Raw genomic sequence first — 15489 nt, 5'->3', positions numbered from 1 at the left:
CACCTCGTACACACGGCTCCACTCCGTACACCTCGTACACACACGGCTCTGCTACATCCACACTGTAAACCCCTCCTGACCCCACACATAAACGTCCCCTCATCCAGCACCATGACAACCAGCACAGCAGAGTCCTGCATACACTGAGGCCCCTGATCATGTGACCCCTGACTCCTCCCCTCCTGTGACCTCATCACAGGTCCTGTGTGCACAGAGCAGCCATATATGTGGAGTGCGGCTCTGCAGGTGGAGGTAGGTGCTGGGGCCCCGTTATTCTCTATCAGGATTAGCCGCTGGTCACACTCGGCCATTTTTCCTCCCCATATAATAAATGGCCTTTCCCATCTCTGTGATGTTCCGTTTTCCATGTTTCCCCCCTGAATACACACGTTCTCCCACCGTTGCTGATCTCTGGGGTCTGACCTGTGACTTATATGTCGCTGCTCCCCCCACTACAGAATGCTGCGACTAATGACTACATGGACGCCATTATCGCTGTACACGTTAGTAACGTTCTGTCCTCAGTCTCTCTCCCACACAAGGTCTCCTTGTCTCTCCCCATTCAGATGTTCGGAACATGGAGAGGTCATTAGTGATCATCAGCGGCCATATTAATGGTCACCGTGACGTGGTTGGATGGATTTACACTCCTTCATCAAAAAATACTAGCAGCATCTTTACGTTTTAACATAAATATTGGAGTTTATGTATTTAGCGCAATGTTCGGACACAATGTGTATGTATATGTTCTGATAATAATAAGTCTCTGCATACAGATAATGTAGTGGATGTTACCTGCAGTCCTATGTAATACCACAGATAGCACAATAATAACCATGATTACAGATAATGTAGTATCATCAGCAGTCCTATGTAATACCACGATAATGTAGCTGTAATCTTCAGTCCTATGTACACCACAGATAACACAGTGATAACTCTCTGAGTACAGGTAATGTAGTGGATGTCACCTGCAGTCCTATGTGACACCACTGATAATGTAGTAGGCCGCCAACAGTGCAGGTTTTCTGGATTTCTTTAGTATTGCATCGGTGGTAATGTGATCACCTGCACAGGTGATGATTTCAACCCCTGTGCAATACTAAGGAAATACTGAAAACCTGCACTGTTGGCGGCCCTCGAGGCCTGGAGTTGGGGACCACTGTAGTAGATGTTACCTGCAGTCCTATGTAACACTACAGATAACACAGTGATACCTCTTGGAGTACCGATAATGTAGTAGATGTTACCTGCAGTACTATGTAACACCACAGATAACACAGTGATACATCTTAGAGTACAGATAATGCACTGAGGGCCCTGTATGTGGGAACAGTATCACTCTCAGGATTCCTCGGGTACATCAACGTAAATCATGCACTATACAAGCAATAGGGGATACATTACTATAATTAAAAATTACCCTTCATTGGAGTTTTCAAGTTATGGTAAACTTACGCCCCAGTCTCAAATCTTTCTTAGACTATAACAGGTTTTCCTCCAGGATTGACCTATCTTTAGCTCCATCCATTTTCCCATGAACTCTGACCAACTTCCCTGCCCCTGCTGAAGAAAAGCCTCTCCACAGCATGATGCTGCGTGTGATAGTGTTTTCAGGATGAGGTGCATTTAGTTTTCCACCACACATAGCATTTTGCATTTAGCCCAATAAGTTCTGCTTTTTGTTCATTTGCCCAGGGAACCTTCTTCCCTTTTCTGGCTGTGTGCCCTACATGGCTTTTTGCAAAATGAAAATGGGACTTATTATTTCTTGCGTTTAAAGGTAACCTGTCACCCCCCAGGGCGTTTTTAAGTAAAAGAGCCACCTTCAGCAGCACTAAGGCTGCATACTGTGAAGGTGGCTCTTATGTTTAGTATCCCAAGGAATGCAGAAATATTCACTATTATAAACTGCGCGCCATACCTCTATTGTGTTCGAGGGGGGGGTACGTTTTCTCATCCTGACTCAGCTGCCTCGCAGCCATCCATCATTCCACCGGGCGCCGCCTCCTCTCTGTCGTGACGTAACCTGCGCCTTCGTGTAGTCAGGGCCCCAGATCCCACCCTGCAGTGTGTTAGGGCAGTCCCACACGTCCAGATAATTCCGGTACCGGAAAAATCGGTATCGGAATTATCCGTGTCCGTGTGCCCGTGCATTTCTGTGGCACATCAGTGTGGCACACGTGTGCCGCCCGTGTGCCCACTGGGTACCACACGCACCGTGCAGGAGACAGCGCTAAAGTTTAGCGCTGTCCCCTGCATCTGGTGTTGAAGCTGCCATTCATATCTTCTTTGCAGCAGCGTTTGCTGTAGAGAAGATATGAATATTCCTTTTTTTTTTTTTTTGTTTCTCGTGTTTAACCCCTTCATGACCAGGGGATTTTTCGTTTTTCCGTGTTCGTTTTTCGCTCCCCTCCTTCCCAGAGCCATAACTTTTTTATTTTTCCGTCAATTTGGCCATGTGAGGGCTTATTTTTTGCGGGACGAGTTGTACTTTTGAACGACATCATTGGTTTTAGCATGTCGTGTACTAGAAAACGGGAAAAAAATTCCAAGTGCGGTGAAATTGCAAAAAAAGTGCAATCCCACATTGGTTTTTTGTTTGGCTTTTTTGCTAGCTTCACTAAATGCTAAAAATGACCTGCCATTATGATTCTCCAGGTCATTACGAGTTCATAGACACCAAACATGACTAGGTTATTTTTTATCTAAGTGGTGAAAAAAAATTCCAAACTTTGCTAAAAAAAAAAAAAAAAAAAATTGCGCCATTTTCCGATACTCGTAGCGTCTCCATTTTTCGTGATCTGGGGTCGGTTGAGGGCTTATTTTTTGCGTGCCGAGATGACGTTTTTAATGATAGCATTTCGGTGCAGATACGTTCTTTTGATCGCCCGTTATTGCATTTTAATGCAATGTCGCGGCGACCAAAAAAACGTAATTCTGGCGTTTCGAGTTTTTTTCCCGCTACGCTGTTTAGCGATCAGGTTAATACTTTTTTTTATTTGATAGATCGGGCAATTCTGAGCGCGGCGATACCAAATATGCGTAGATTTGATATTTTTTTTATTGATTTATTTTGATTGGGGCGAAAGGGGGGTGATTTAAACTTTTATGTTTTTTTTATTTTTTTCACATTTTTTTAAACTTTTTTTTTTAACTTTTGCCATGCTTCAATAGCCTCCATGAGAGGCTAGAAGCAGGCACAAGCCGATCGGCTCTGCTACATAGCAGCGATCTGCTGATCGCTGCTATGTAGCAGAATTGCACGTGTGCTGTGAGCGCCGACCACAGGGTGGCGCTCACAGCGACGGGCAATCAGTAACCATAGAGGTCTCAAGGACCTCTATGGCTACAATGGAGACGCATCGCCGACCCCCGGACATGTGACGGGGGTCGGCGATAACGTCATTTCCGGCCGCCCGGCCGGAAGCGGTAGTTAAATGCCGCTGTCTGCGTTTGACAGCGGCATTTAACTAGTTAATAGGTGCGGGCAGATCGCGATTCTGCCCGCGCCTATTACGGGCACATGTCAGCTGTTCAAAACAGCTGACATGTCCCGGCTTTGGTGCGGGCTCACCGCGGAGCCCTGCATCAAAGCAGGGGAGCCGGCATCGGACGGTATAGTACGTCCAATGCCGGTAAGGGGTTAAAATAAAGATACATGTGACCACCCCCCTCCCGCCCCCTGTGCGCCCACCCGCTGTTCTTAAAATACTCACCCAGCTCCCTCGCTGGCTGACGCTGCTTCCTGTCCTGGCCGCATCTGCTACTGTATGAGCGGTCACGTGGGGCCGCTCATTTACAGTAATGAATATGCGGCTCCACCCCTATGGGAGGTGGAGCCGCATATTCATGACTGTAATCGGCGGCCCCACGTGACCGCTCATACAGTAGAAGGTGCGGCCAGGACAGGAAGCAGCGCCAGCCAGCGAGGGAGCCGGGTGAGTATTTTAGGAACAGCGGGCAGGCGCACAGGGGGTGGGAGAGGGGTGGGCACATGGATCTTTATTTTAAACACGAGAAGCAAAAAAAAAAAAAGGAATATTCATATCTTCTCTACAGCAAACGCTGCTGCAAAGAAGATATGAATGATGGCTTCAGCACCAGTGGGGGGGACAGCGCTTACTAGAGCGCTGTCTCCTGCACGGCACACGGACTGCACACGGACAACGTCCGTGTGCGGTACGTGTTTTACACGGACCCATTGACTTTAATGGGTCCGTGTAATCCGTGCGCTCCCAGGAACACTGACATGTCTCCGTGTTTGGCACACGGAGACACAGTCCGCAAAAAATCAATGACATCTGCACAGATGCATTGATTTCAATATGTCTACGTGTGTCAATGTCTCCGGTACGTGAGGAAACTGTCACCTCACGTACCGGAGCCACTGACGTGTGAAACCGGCCTTATGATGTATTCACACTGCGGAGCTGGGAATCTGGCCCCTGCACAGTGAAGCGGGTCACCATGCTGCATTGAAGATAGTGCCAAAGTCTCGTGAGACTTCACAAATCTCGGGAAACTTTGGCAATATCTTCAATGGAGCACGGTGATCTGCTCCACTGCGCAAGCGCAGTGTGAATACATCATAACACACTGCGGGGCGGGATCTGGGCCTCCTCTGTGCGCAGGCGCGATTTACTTACATCAATGTGAGTTCAAGGGAAGCGCGCACGGCGCATGCCCGAGAAATAATTACAGAGCGCAGGCGCCAGCACGAGACAGAGGAGGCGGCGCCCGGTGGGATGATGGGCGGCTTAGTCAGGGGGAGAAAACGTACCCCCGGATTCAATACAGGTATGGCGCGCAATTTATAAAAGTTATTATTTCAGCATTCCTAGGGATAGTAAACATAAGAGCCATCATCACAGAATGCAGCCTTAGTGCTTCTGAAGGTGGCTCTTTTACTTAAAAACGCCCTGGAGGGGGTGACATGCTGCCTTTAAAAATGGCTTTGTTCTTGTCACTTTTTGATAATGGCAAGATTTTTGGATTCGACTAATACTGGGGTAACAGCCATCAATTCTCGCATGCGAGAGGATCGGACTGATTGTGCTAATGTCACTTGAATCAAACTTCACTTCATCTTCTCCATTGTCTGTGTTTCTGGTAATCAGACTGACATCCAAGCGCAGTCCAATGTTTCAAATTCACCCACAGACCTGTATGGGTGCGCATGATTCTGTTGTCGGATGCACTTGCAGCGTGCTGCGATTGTTTTCTTATGCCAAATCGTCATGAAAAAAAAAAATTGCAGATCTGCATTGTCCCATAGCAGTCGGCCGTTTTATACACTCGTGTGGGTGATCCCTAATAGTTGTATTGTAGACAGATTCTCCCTCATGAGCTGTGGATCTCTGCAGTTCTTCCAGAGTGACCATGGGGCTCTTAGCTGCTTCTCTAATTAGTGCTCTCCTTGCTTGGGATGTATATCAGTTTAGGTGGACAGCCATGTCTTGGTAGGAGTCATGAGCGAACATGCTCGGATAACGTGCATGCTCTGGTGTTATCTGAGTATCTTAGACGTGTTCGGATAATATATTCGAGTCCCTGGGGCTGCATGCTTTGTTGCTGTTATACAGTATGAGGGGATTGCCTAACAGCCACAAAACATGCAGCCACAGGGACTCAAACATATTATCCGAGCATGCCCAAGATACGCGGATAACACTCAAGCATGTTCAGATAACATGTTATCCGCACACGTTCGCTCATCACTACTTGGTAGGTTTGTAATTGTGCTATACACCTTCCAGTTTTGGATGATGGATTTAACAGTGCTGCGTCAGATGTGAAGAGCTTCGGAGCTAACCCTACTTTACTTTTCTGCAACTTTATCCCTGACCTGTCTGGTGTGTTCCTTTGGTTTTCATGATACACTTTGATCCCCAATGTTCTCACACAGACCTCTGAGGCCTTCACAGAACAATTGTAGTTATACTGAGTAGAAATTACACACAGGTGGACTCAATTTACTAATTCTGTGACTTCTGGAGGCAATTGGTCTCTGAGGATTTTATTTAGCAGTATGAAACTACAAGGGGCTATATTCAAATGCATGTCCCAATTGTTAGATTTATATTGTTAAAATAATAATAATAAAAAAAAGTATCATTTCCTTTAGACTTCACAGATACTTGCTACTTCAAGTTTGTGGGTGTAACATGAAAAAATTTGAAAAATATCAAGGGGTGTGAATTCTTTTTCAAGGCCCTATATGTAGTGCTGCCTTATATATTGCCAAGGGGATAAAAACACAGAAGATCATTAGGCAGTTTCCCAAGCAATTCCCAGCAAGCAGTCTGTAAAAAGTGAGCATCACACAGATGTCACCTATATACTGCCCAAATTTTTCTCTCAAATCCATTCATTTGAATGGCCGAATTTAGTCTACAAACTGGCCCAGAATAGTACATTTCTTATTATGTGAATAGGGCATAACTAAATTGCTATGGGCCTCAGGTTAAGCTTTGGACCTGTGTGCTATACATGTCAGCATCATTTCTGCTGCCAGTGATTGAATATACAGTTTCTAGTAATTGTGATATTACACGGGATTCTTTATGATATTACTGATGATGATGATATTATTATGTTTATGATCTAGTTCCCATTCAGGTATCTACAATATCGGATCCTCTCAGTGGAGATATTCTATATAAGAGAATTTTCCTGATTGACCCATCAATGATGGAAAGGAACAGTGAGAAGATGGCGGAGAGGATATTACACCTTACCCTAGAGATTCTCTTCCGGCTTACTGGAGAGGTGAGAGATTCTGATGACGTCACATTACATCATTCTTATCTATGGGAATAACAGATGGACAGAACTGGAGAGGTTAGGACTCTGGAAATGTCTGTTGTGAGATTTATTAATGTGTCTCTCCATAACCAGGATTACACAGTAGTGAAGAAGACCTCTAGTGAGCATTGTCAGGACCCTGAGGCTGAGGGATGTGGAAGACCCCTGATCCCAATTACAGGGCCTGCACCTCACCCGCTGATACATGAGGACATCAATGACCAGAAGATCCTAGAACTCACCTACAAGATGATTGAGCTGCTGACTGGAGAGGTGACACTGCTGGGACATTATAAACTAATGCTCTGAAGGGATCGGGGTGATGACGGTATCATTGTATGTGTCAGGTTCCTATAAGGTGTCAGGATGTCACCGTCTATTTTTCAATGGAGGAATGGGAGTATTTAGAAGGACACAAAGATCTGTACAAGGACGTCACGATGGAAGTTCCACACCTCCTCACATCACCAGGTAATATACAGGGACTGAATTACTTCTTTACATACAGATAATTATAGACCGTGTGTATTTATTTCTGTCTGTTTTGTTAGATCTATCCAGTAAGTGGACAACACCAGAGAGATGTCCCCGTCCTCTTCTTCCACAGGACTGTAAACAAGAAGATCCCGATGTTCCTCAGGACCATCAGGTAGATGGAGAGAAGGTGTCATGAGATCTCCCCTATGATGTGTAGACGGCTGTGAAGGTCTTGTGCTCAGTCTTGTTTTATCCCCCAGTATTATATGTTTTATACTTGTGTAATGAGAACGGTGGAGATGGCAGGATTAGAGCTGATCATAGATGTGACTTCTCCATCTGTCTGTAACTTTTACAATATTTGTTTCAGGGTGAATATCTGACCCATATTAATACTACAGAGACATATGTGAGGGTTGAAGAGGGGTGTAAAGAGGAGATTCCTACAGATGACAGGGCAGGTGAGTAATGGCCTCTGTTTTACTTATTCACTGTTTGGTATAAATATATGTTTGGCTCTGTTGAATTCGTACTATGTTCTGTACTGCTATATATGCCAAATGACAAGCAATGCATACTTTTAGGTGTGAGAAATTAATTTTGGGGGGTCACCTGTTTAATGTCTTGTTAAATTTGTATTCTGAGCTGGGTAGGTATCCCTTCCAAGAGATGGACATTGGGAGCTGTGAAAAAGCAATGACTCCTTGTAACCATCCAAAAATGGTCCCTTTTTGGGATATTTTTTTCTTAGATCTACTCTGCGCAGGGTTCCATCTCTGGGGCAGCACAGTATGGAACATAATAGACAGGCGAAAGATTACTGACTGTTTAACTGCATTAGCAGCATCTGTAGTGCAGCTTGAAACATAATGGACAGGCAGGAGATGTCTTTAGCACTGGCTGCCTTTTCAGTGCAGGTTGGATCATGATGAGCAAGCAGTGGCAGTGGCATCATTGGCTTGTTGATAAAGAGCCAGTCTCCCATGTTCCCACTGGTAGATCTAATCATTGGAGATAGCTGTGTTAATCACTTGTCCTGGCCAGGCTTGTTTGCTTTCCCATACACCTGCTGTTCTTTGTTGTGCTCCACGTCGAGTTTAACAAGTTGCCTGGTGCATCTCTGTGACATCATCTTCATAGGCCAAGTAGAGATCCACCCTTGTCTTAGTGTTGAGACTTCAGAGTTCAGTTGTTCAAAATGCTTCAACAATTCTTTTACAGTGTGCTGTCATCTTTCATTTATGTATGACTAGATGGTGGCCCGATTCTAACGCATCGGGTATTCTAGAATATGTATATAATTTAATCCCGTGCCAATATCGCTGATTAGTCGCGCCAGGGTGCACGTCCAATGAAAAAAAAAAAAAAAAGGACAGATCATGCAATATGTTGAAAAAGAGAATGGAGAGCACCTCCAAAAATCATACATTGATTTAATGCCACTACGCAAAAATATATATATAACTGAACACGAGGTTCTTAGTTAAACATTATGATCAGAGTGTATGATGCCCACTGCCACGGTGTTGGTGCTGTGTGTGCGGCCATTGTTGCTGTGGTTCTGTGCTGGAGGCACATTCTGGAGATACCAGGCTGCCTGCACTGCTGACGCATTGCCGCAGTGGTGAAGGTCGGCGCACTGCTCCACTCCGTTAGGGCGATGGGGACCGACTACGAGGTTTGCCATGACATGGAAGTGGGCTTCATACACTCTGATCAGAATGTTAAACTAAGAACCTCATGTTCAGTTATATATATTTTTGCCTAGCGGCTTTAGATCAATTTATGATTTGGAGGTGCGGTCCATTCTATTTTTCACCATACTTTCATTATTCACATTGTGCATTGATCCTTGCAAAGTTCTGGTGGTTCTTCTGCCTCCCTGTGTGCTACTTTGGACTAGCCGTTTACCTCTGTTCTGGCCTTGTGGTCTACCCTGTGCCTTCCACCCAACTGTGCTAACGCTTTGGGCTTGTTCACCCACCTTGACCTGCAACTTCACGAATCCACCTCAGTAAGTGAGTACAAGCTGTAGGTGTGTGAACATAGATGAACGATATGCTGGATTCAGTATAAGGCAGGGGTCCCCAACCTGTAGCTAAGGTAAGGTTTTCCACACATGTGGAAATCAACTCTTGTCCACTTCAGTGTGACATTACCATTTCTTGCACTTTTTACCCTGCCTGAGGCTGGACAGGGCAGTAAGTAGACTAAGGCCAAAATGGGCCAAATCCTGCTATTGGTCCAGCTTTTTAACATAGTAGTTCATTGAGTCAGATCTCAGGATATTTTCTCGAGAAAGGACACAGTCCAGATATGACTGATCCTGGCTGGTGAGGTTGTGCATCTACTTATAATGATGTGTAAAAACCAAATACAGAAGCATAATGATTAACCCCTTAACGCCCGGCGATACGCCTTTTCATGGCGGCAATTAAGGGTACTTAAATCACAGCGCCGTTAATTAACGGCACTGTGGAAAAAGTGTATAGTGCTCCCCAGAGTCGGAATTTCTCCAGGGTCTCGGCTGCCAAGGTCACCGACCCCTGTGCTGCGATTGCTGTCTCTAACGGCATAACGGCGACCACAAAAAAAAAGTCAGATTCTCTATTTAATTTCTCTCTCCTCTGATGTGATCTCAAATAAAGAAATAGGGTCCCCCGAACGTCCCCCTGTACCCCTGGAATCCAGGAATCTCCTCGAAATGTCCCCCGGTTTTCTTCCGGGAGAAAATGGCGGGCGCATGCCCCGTGCGCCCGCCGTGATCTGCCAGCCGACACCAGGTTACAACAGGAACATTTTCCTATTGGTTTATTTTGCTCACTGTGATAGCCACTATCACAGTGATCAAAATAAAAAAAAGTAAATAAAACCCCCTTTTATCACCCCCTTAGATAGGGAAAAATAATTAAATAAAATTTAATTGATTTCCATTTTTCCATTACAGTTAGACTTGGGCTAGGATTAGGGTTAGGGGTTTGTGGTTAGGGGTGGGTTGTGGTTAGGGTTGGGATTAGGGTTAGGGGGTGTGTTGGGGTTAGGTTTGTGCTTGGGGTTATGGTTAGGGTTGGGATTAGGGTTAGGGGTGGGTTGTGGTTAGGATTGGGATTAGGGTTAGGGGTGTGTTGGGGTTAGGTTTGTGGTTATGGTTAGTCCAAATAATCTAACACGTCACTCCTTATGTAGGTATGGTGCACAGAAAAGGGTTACCAACCCCTATATCGAAAAGTAATCCAAAAATCTGGCACTCAAAGAATTATTCTAATAATTTTTATTTTTATTTATATATTCCCAGTAAATTCAATAACGTTTTGGTCTTTATGACCTTCATCAGACTAGGGTACAAAAAAGAAAAAACATGATATTGCAACTGCCAATAACAATCCATATAAATTTTCAACATAGGCAACATGGAAAACAATGTCCTAATACAGCAATCCGCATCACATTATAATTTCATGGATCATGTTCATACTCAAAATTTTCTCACATATAGCCGTATTCATAGAAGCAAAAATATATACTTGGTGGATATTAAATGAACCCTACAGAAAAATATGGTCTGTGTCCCCCAGAAAAAATAATAAATAATACATATATATGAGAGTAGACCCATAGAGAAAAGAAAATTAGCTTACCAGATAAATGCAGAGATTGAGAAAAACTGACCCGCTATGTACATGTGACTCCAATAGGAGTTCTAAATAAAGATAAAGAGCGCAGATGAGAAAAATAGCGCTAATAAACAACAGGAGCACTAATAAGAAAATGGCTCCTCCAAAGTACAAAAAGTGAGCTTACCGCAAAAGATTCCGGTGGTGAATATCGATGCTGACTGGCCGCAAAAAGTCACTGGTGAAATGCCTGCATGATTACCTGTTATAGTGCTCGTTTTAAATAGTTATTAGCCCGGAAGTGACAACAAAAAAGTGCCTGAAACACTAGGTGACACGCAAAAGGTGTCGGCACAACCGGAAGTACGTCACCGCAATGTGTCCAAGGTCAGTCTGCCTCTGTGGAACGCAGATGTGGAACGCGGAAGTGCGCCGTCCGTCTAAAAGTGAAGAACGAAGGTTCCTGTATGCAGTGAGTCAGGATATTCAGCAACTGAAACATGCCGATCAGGTAAAGTATGGTGTAAAAGAAAAAAAGAATCAATTGGCTACCTAAAAGACAAGTAAAAAAGACTATTAGGAAAAGGTCATATTTTATACATATAACCCAGTATTACATTTGATTATATATAACGGACATAAACATCATTACGCTATATCACAAAAAGAATCTGGTATAATATAAACGCCTGTCTGTGAATATTATTAGACATTATAGAACACGGACACAAACATCATTACGCTATATAACAAACCTCATTACGCTATATAACAAAAAGAATCTGGTATCATATAAACACCTGTCTGAATATCATTGGACATTATGCAAAATTAAAATTTAATAACAATAATCACGATCATAGTCTACAAGACTCAGTACAGGGAGCTCAAACAATATAGTATACTCATATGTCCCATCTATATAAATTCATCTTTTAGTTCTTTATAACCATATGATCTTAATGAAAAAGACCTGTGAGATTATAGTCCCTATTTAGTCCCCTGGGTTCTAAACTCTGTAAATAATGTATCCAATATGCCTCCCTAAATAGAAGTTTTTTTATTTATATCACCTCCTCTTCGATTCAGAGAAACCTGCTCTAGAACTTAGAACCTTAATTGTGTAACTGAATGCCCTGCTTCACGTAAATGGTACGGAATGGGAAGATGGTATTTTCTACAGCGAATATTCGATTTATGATGTGAAATGCGGTCTTTAATAGCCTGGGTTGTTTCACCAACATACATTTTACCGCAAGGGCATTTTATCGCATATATTACTTGTTTAGAATTACACGTAAAAATGGTTATGGTTAGGGTTGGGATTATGGTTAGGGGTGGGTTGTGGTTAGGATTAGGGTTAGGGTGTGTTTTGGGGTTAGGGTTGGAGTTAGAATTGAGGGGGGTTCCACTGTTTAGGTACATCAGGGGGTCTCCAAAAACGACATGGCACCATCATTGATTCCAGCCAATTTTGCGTTCAAAAAGTCAAATGGTGCTCCTTCCAGTCTGAGCCCTGCCATGCACCCAAACAGTAGCTTTCCCCCACATATGGGATATTGGTGTACTCAGGAGAAATTGCACAACAAAATTGTGTGGTCCATTTTCTCCCGATACCCTTGTGAAAACAAACAAAATTAGTTCCAAAGTAAATTTTGTGAAAAAAGTAAAATATTAATTTTTTTCCTCTTCCACATTGCTTAATTCTCGTGAAGCACCTGAAGGGTTAATAAACTTCTTGAATGTGGTTTTGCGCACCTTTAGGGGTGCAGTTTTTACAATGGTGTCACTTTTGGGTATTTTCTGTTATATCGACCCCTTCAAAATCACTTCAAATGTGAGGTGGTTCCTAAAAATAATGGTTTTGTAAATTTTGTTGGAAAAATTAGAAATCACTGGTCAACTTTTAACCCTTATAATGTCCTAACAAAAATAACATTTTGTTTCCAAAATTGTGCTGATGTAAAGTAGACATGTGGGAAATGTTATTTATTATTTTGTGTGACACCACTCTCTAATTTAAGGGCATAAAAGTTTGAAAATTGGAAAGCTTTCAAAATTTTCTCCATATTTCCATTTTTTTCATAAATAAACGCAAGTCATATCAAAGAAATTTTACCACTAACATGAAGTACAATATGTCGCGAAAAAATAGTCTCCGAATCAGTGGGATACGTTGAAGCGCTCCAGAGTTATAACCACATAAAGTGACAGAATTGTAAAAATTGGCTTGGTCATTAACATGCAAATTGGCTCTGTCACTAAGGGGTTAAATATTCTGCAGTAAATAAATATATATCATAGTGCATGAAAATAATATGCGGTGCATAGTTAACATGTTTTTTTAATTAAAAAAATGCAAAAACCATCCTGCCTCTTCACAGCGACTGTAGTTGGGACAGTCCTATCTCTAATTTTAAAACCCTTACCATTTGTCAAGTGACATGTGGGACTGAGCCCAACTAGTGGAAACAGAGCTATGGGAGCCATGGATCCCTGAGCAGCGCACAGTGAAACTGTGGACCTGGATGGTCTGGGTTGGGGAAGCTACCGTCCTTCGGTGGATCTGGACTGACTAAGATATGCCGCACAGGCAAGTTGGTGATTCCCGTGAGGCAGCTTTCCTGGAAGACAGGACTGACAAGAAGTCAGCAGGTGGAGCAGGAGCTCCCGTCAGGTACCTATACAGACTAATGGTGCTTGTGATATGAACTGTGTGGTAACCCATGGCAACTGGTCAAAGGTGGACCAGCATGTTTAGTTGCCGCAGACTAAGGATCTGAGACTTGATGTGATGTCCTGGTCCAGTTTGTAAAGGAACTGCTCATGATGTGGTTTATGATACCTTAATAAACCAAATGGACTACATGTAAGTCAGTGATATGCAACTTGGCTTATGACACGGTTTATGCTGTATAAAATAAACCGTATGGACTCTTTTGTGTTCAAAAATGCCTGTGTGCTTGAATCCCGTGCTAAGCGAATATCCCCCAATACGCTCAGTAAGTGCAACCTTACACTATATATATATACCCCCTTAGACAAATATATATATATATATATATTTGTCTAAGGGGGTACTTCCGTCTGTTTGTCTGTCATGGAAATACCGGGTTGCTGATTGGTCGCGGCTGATGGGCTGTTATATACTACGTGGGCTGTGCTATATACTACGTGCCTGTGCAATATACTATGTTGCTGTGTTATATACTATGTGGGCTGTGCTATATACTATGTGGGCTGTGCTATATACTACGTGGCTGTTTTATATACTACATGGGCTGTGTTATATACTGCGTGGGCTGTGCTATATACTACGTGGCTATGCAGTATACTATGTGGCTGGCCTATATACTACGTGGCTGTGCAATCTGATACGAGGCTGTGCTATATACTACATGGCTGTGCTATATACTACGTGGCTGTGCAATATACTACATGACTGCAATATACTACGTGGGCTGTGCAATATACTATGTGGGCTGTGCTATATACTACGTGGCTATGCAGTATACTATGTGGCTGGCCTATATACTACGTGGCTGTGCAATCTGATACGAGGCTGTGCTATATACTACATGGCTGTGCTATATACTACGTGGCTGTGCAATATACTACATGACTGCAATATACTACGTGGGCTGTGCAATATACTATGTGGGCTGTGCTATATACTACGTGGCTGTGTTATATACTGCGTGGGCTGTGTTATATACTGCGTGGGCTGTGTTATATACTGCGTGGGCTGTGTTATATACTGCGTGGGCTGTGTTATATACTACGTGGCTGTGCTATATACTACGTGGGCTGTGCTATATACTGCGTGGGCTGTGCTATATACTGCGTAGGCTGTGCTATATACTACATGGGCTGTGCTATATACTACGTGGCTATTCAATATACTACGTGGCTGTGCTATATACTACGTGGGCTGTGTTATATGCTACATGCGCTGTGAGACTCTTTCAAAAACCTGCAGCTGGCCCTGGCTTCACTAATTGTTCACAGCCGGCCGGACGCGACCAATCAGCGACAGACTCAGTCTGGCTACGAATTGACATGGGATTTGAACCACGCTTCGCTAATCGGTCGCGCCCGGCCGGCCGAATTCTGTGTATTCATTGCATTATTCTGAAATCTTCATACATAAACTACATGCATATTCTAGAATACCCGATGCGTTAGAATTGGGCCACCATTTAGTAAATATTTATAAAACCCTTGACTAGTTCATATTAGAAGTATTCCCCATTTAAAAAGATAATTTAAGCCATGATATAGAGGTCACATGCAAAAGATATGCATTTTAAATAAATAGGTGGAAAGAATCACCACAACAGGTTAGACCAAAGAAGCAGAGCCAACCAAATAGTGCTGCAAATGCTAGCACTCAGATGCAAGGGGAAATCCCTTTGATAGATACTACCTCATATGCTCCCAGAACGTAAACGACCATAATGAACTACCTTGATAAATAGAAGGTGTGAAAACCAGGGATGTGGAGAGAAAGACCCCAGGTGTATCACCGTTCTGCAACAGCTTTATCAGGAGTGTGTACCCATAAGCCGAAGAGAGCTTGATATAGGAAGAG

At 43.4% G+C, this 15489-nt stretch overlaps 1 protein-coding gene across 1 annotated transcript in view; it reads left to right on the top strand.

The window, feature by feature from the left end:
* The first annotated feature begins 212 nt into the window (after window positions 1-212).
* LOC138666538 (zinc finger protein 850-like) overlaps window positions 213-15489 on the top strand; it is a 129149-nt gene continuing 113872 nt past the window's right edge. Inside the window, exons 1-6 of the mRNA XM_069754750.1 lie at window positions 213-252; window positions 6611-6771; window positions 6901-7080; window positions 7155-7278; window positions 7359-7456; window positions 7655-7745. Coding sequence (XP_069610851.1) covers window positions 6691-6771; window positions 6901-7080; window positions 7155-7278; window positions 7359-7456; window positions 7655-7745 — 574 coding nt within the window. The 5' untranslated portion in view covers window positions 213-252; window positions 6611-6690. The remainder of the gene's footprint in view (window positions 253-6610; window positions 6772-6900; window positions 7081-7154; window positions 7279-7358; window positions 7457-7654; window positions 7746-15489) is intronic.

The sequence above is a fragment of the Ranitomeya imitator genome, chromosome 2 (assembly GCF_032444005.1).
Source record: "Ranitomeya imitator isolate aRanImi1 chromosome 2, aRanImi1.pri, whole genome shotgun sequence".
Taxonomy (NCBI): Eukaryota; Metazoa; Chordata; class Amphibia; order Anura; family Dendrobatidae; genus Ranitomeya; species Ranitomeya imitator.
This window is presented reverse-complemented; position numbering and strand designations above follow the sequence as displayed.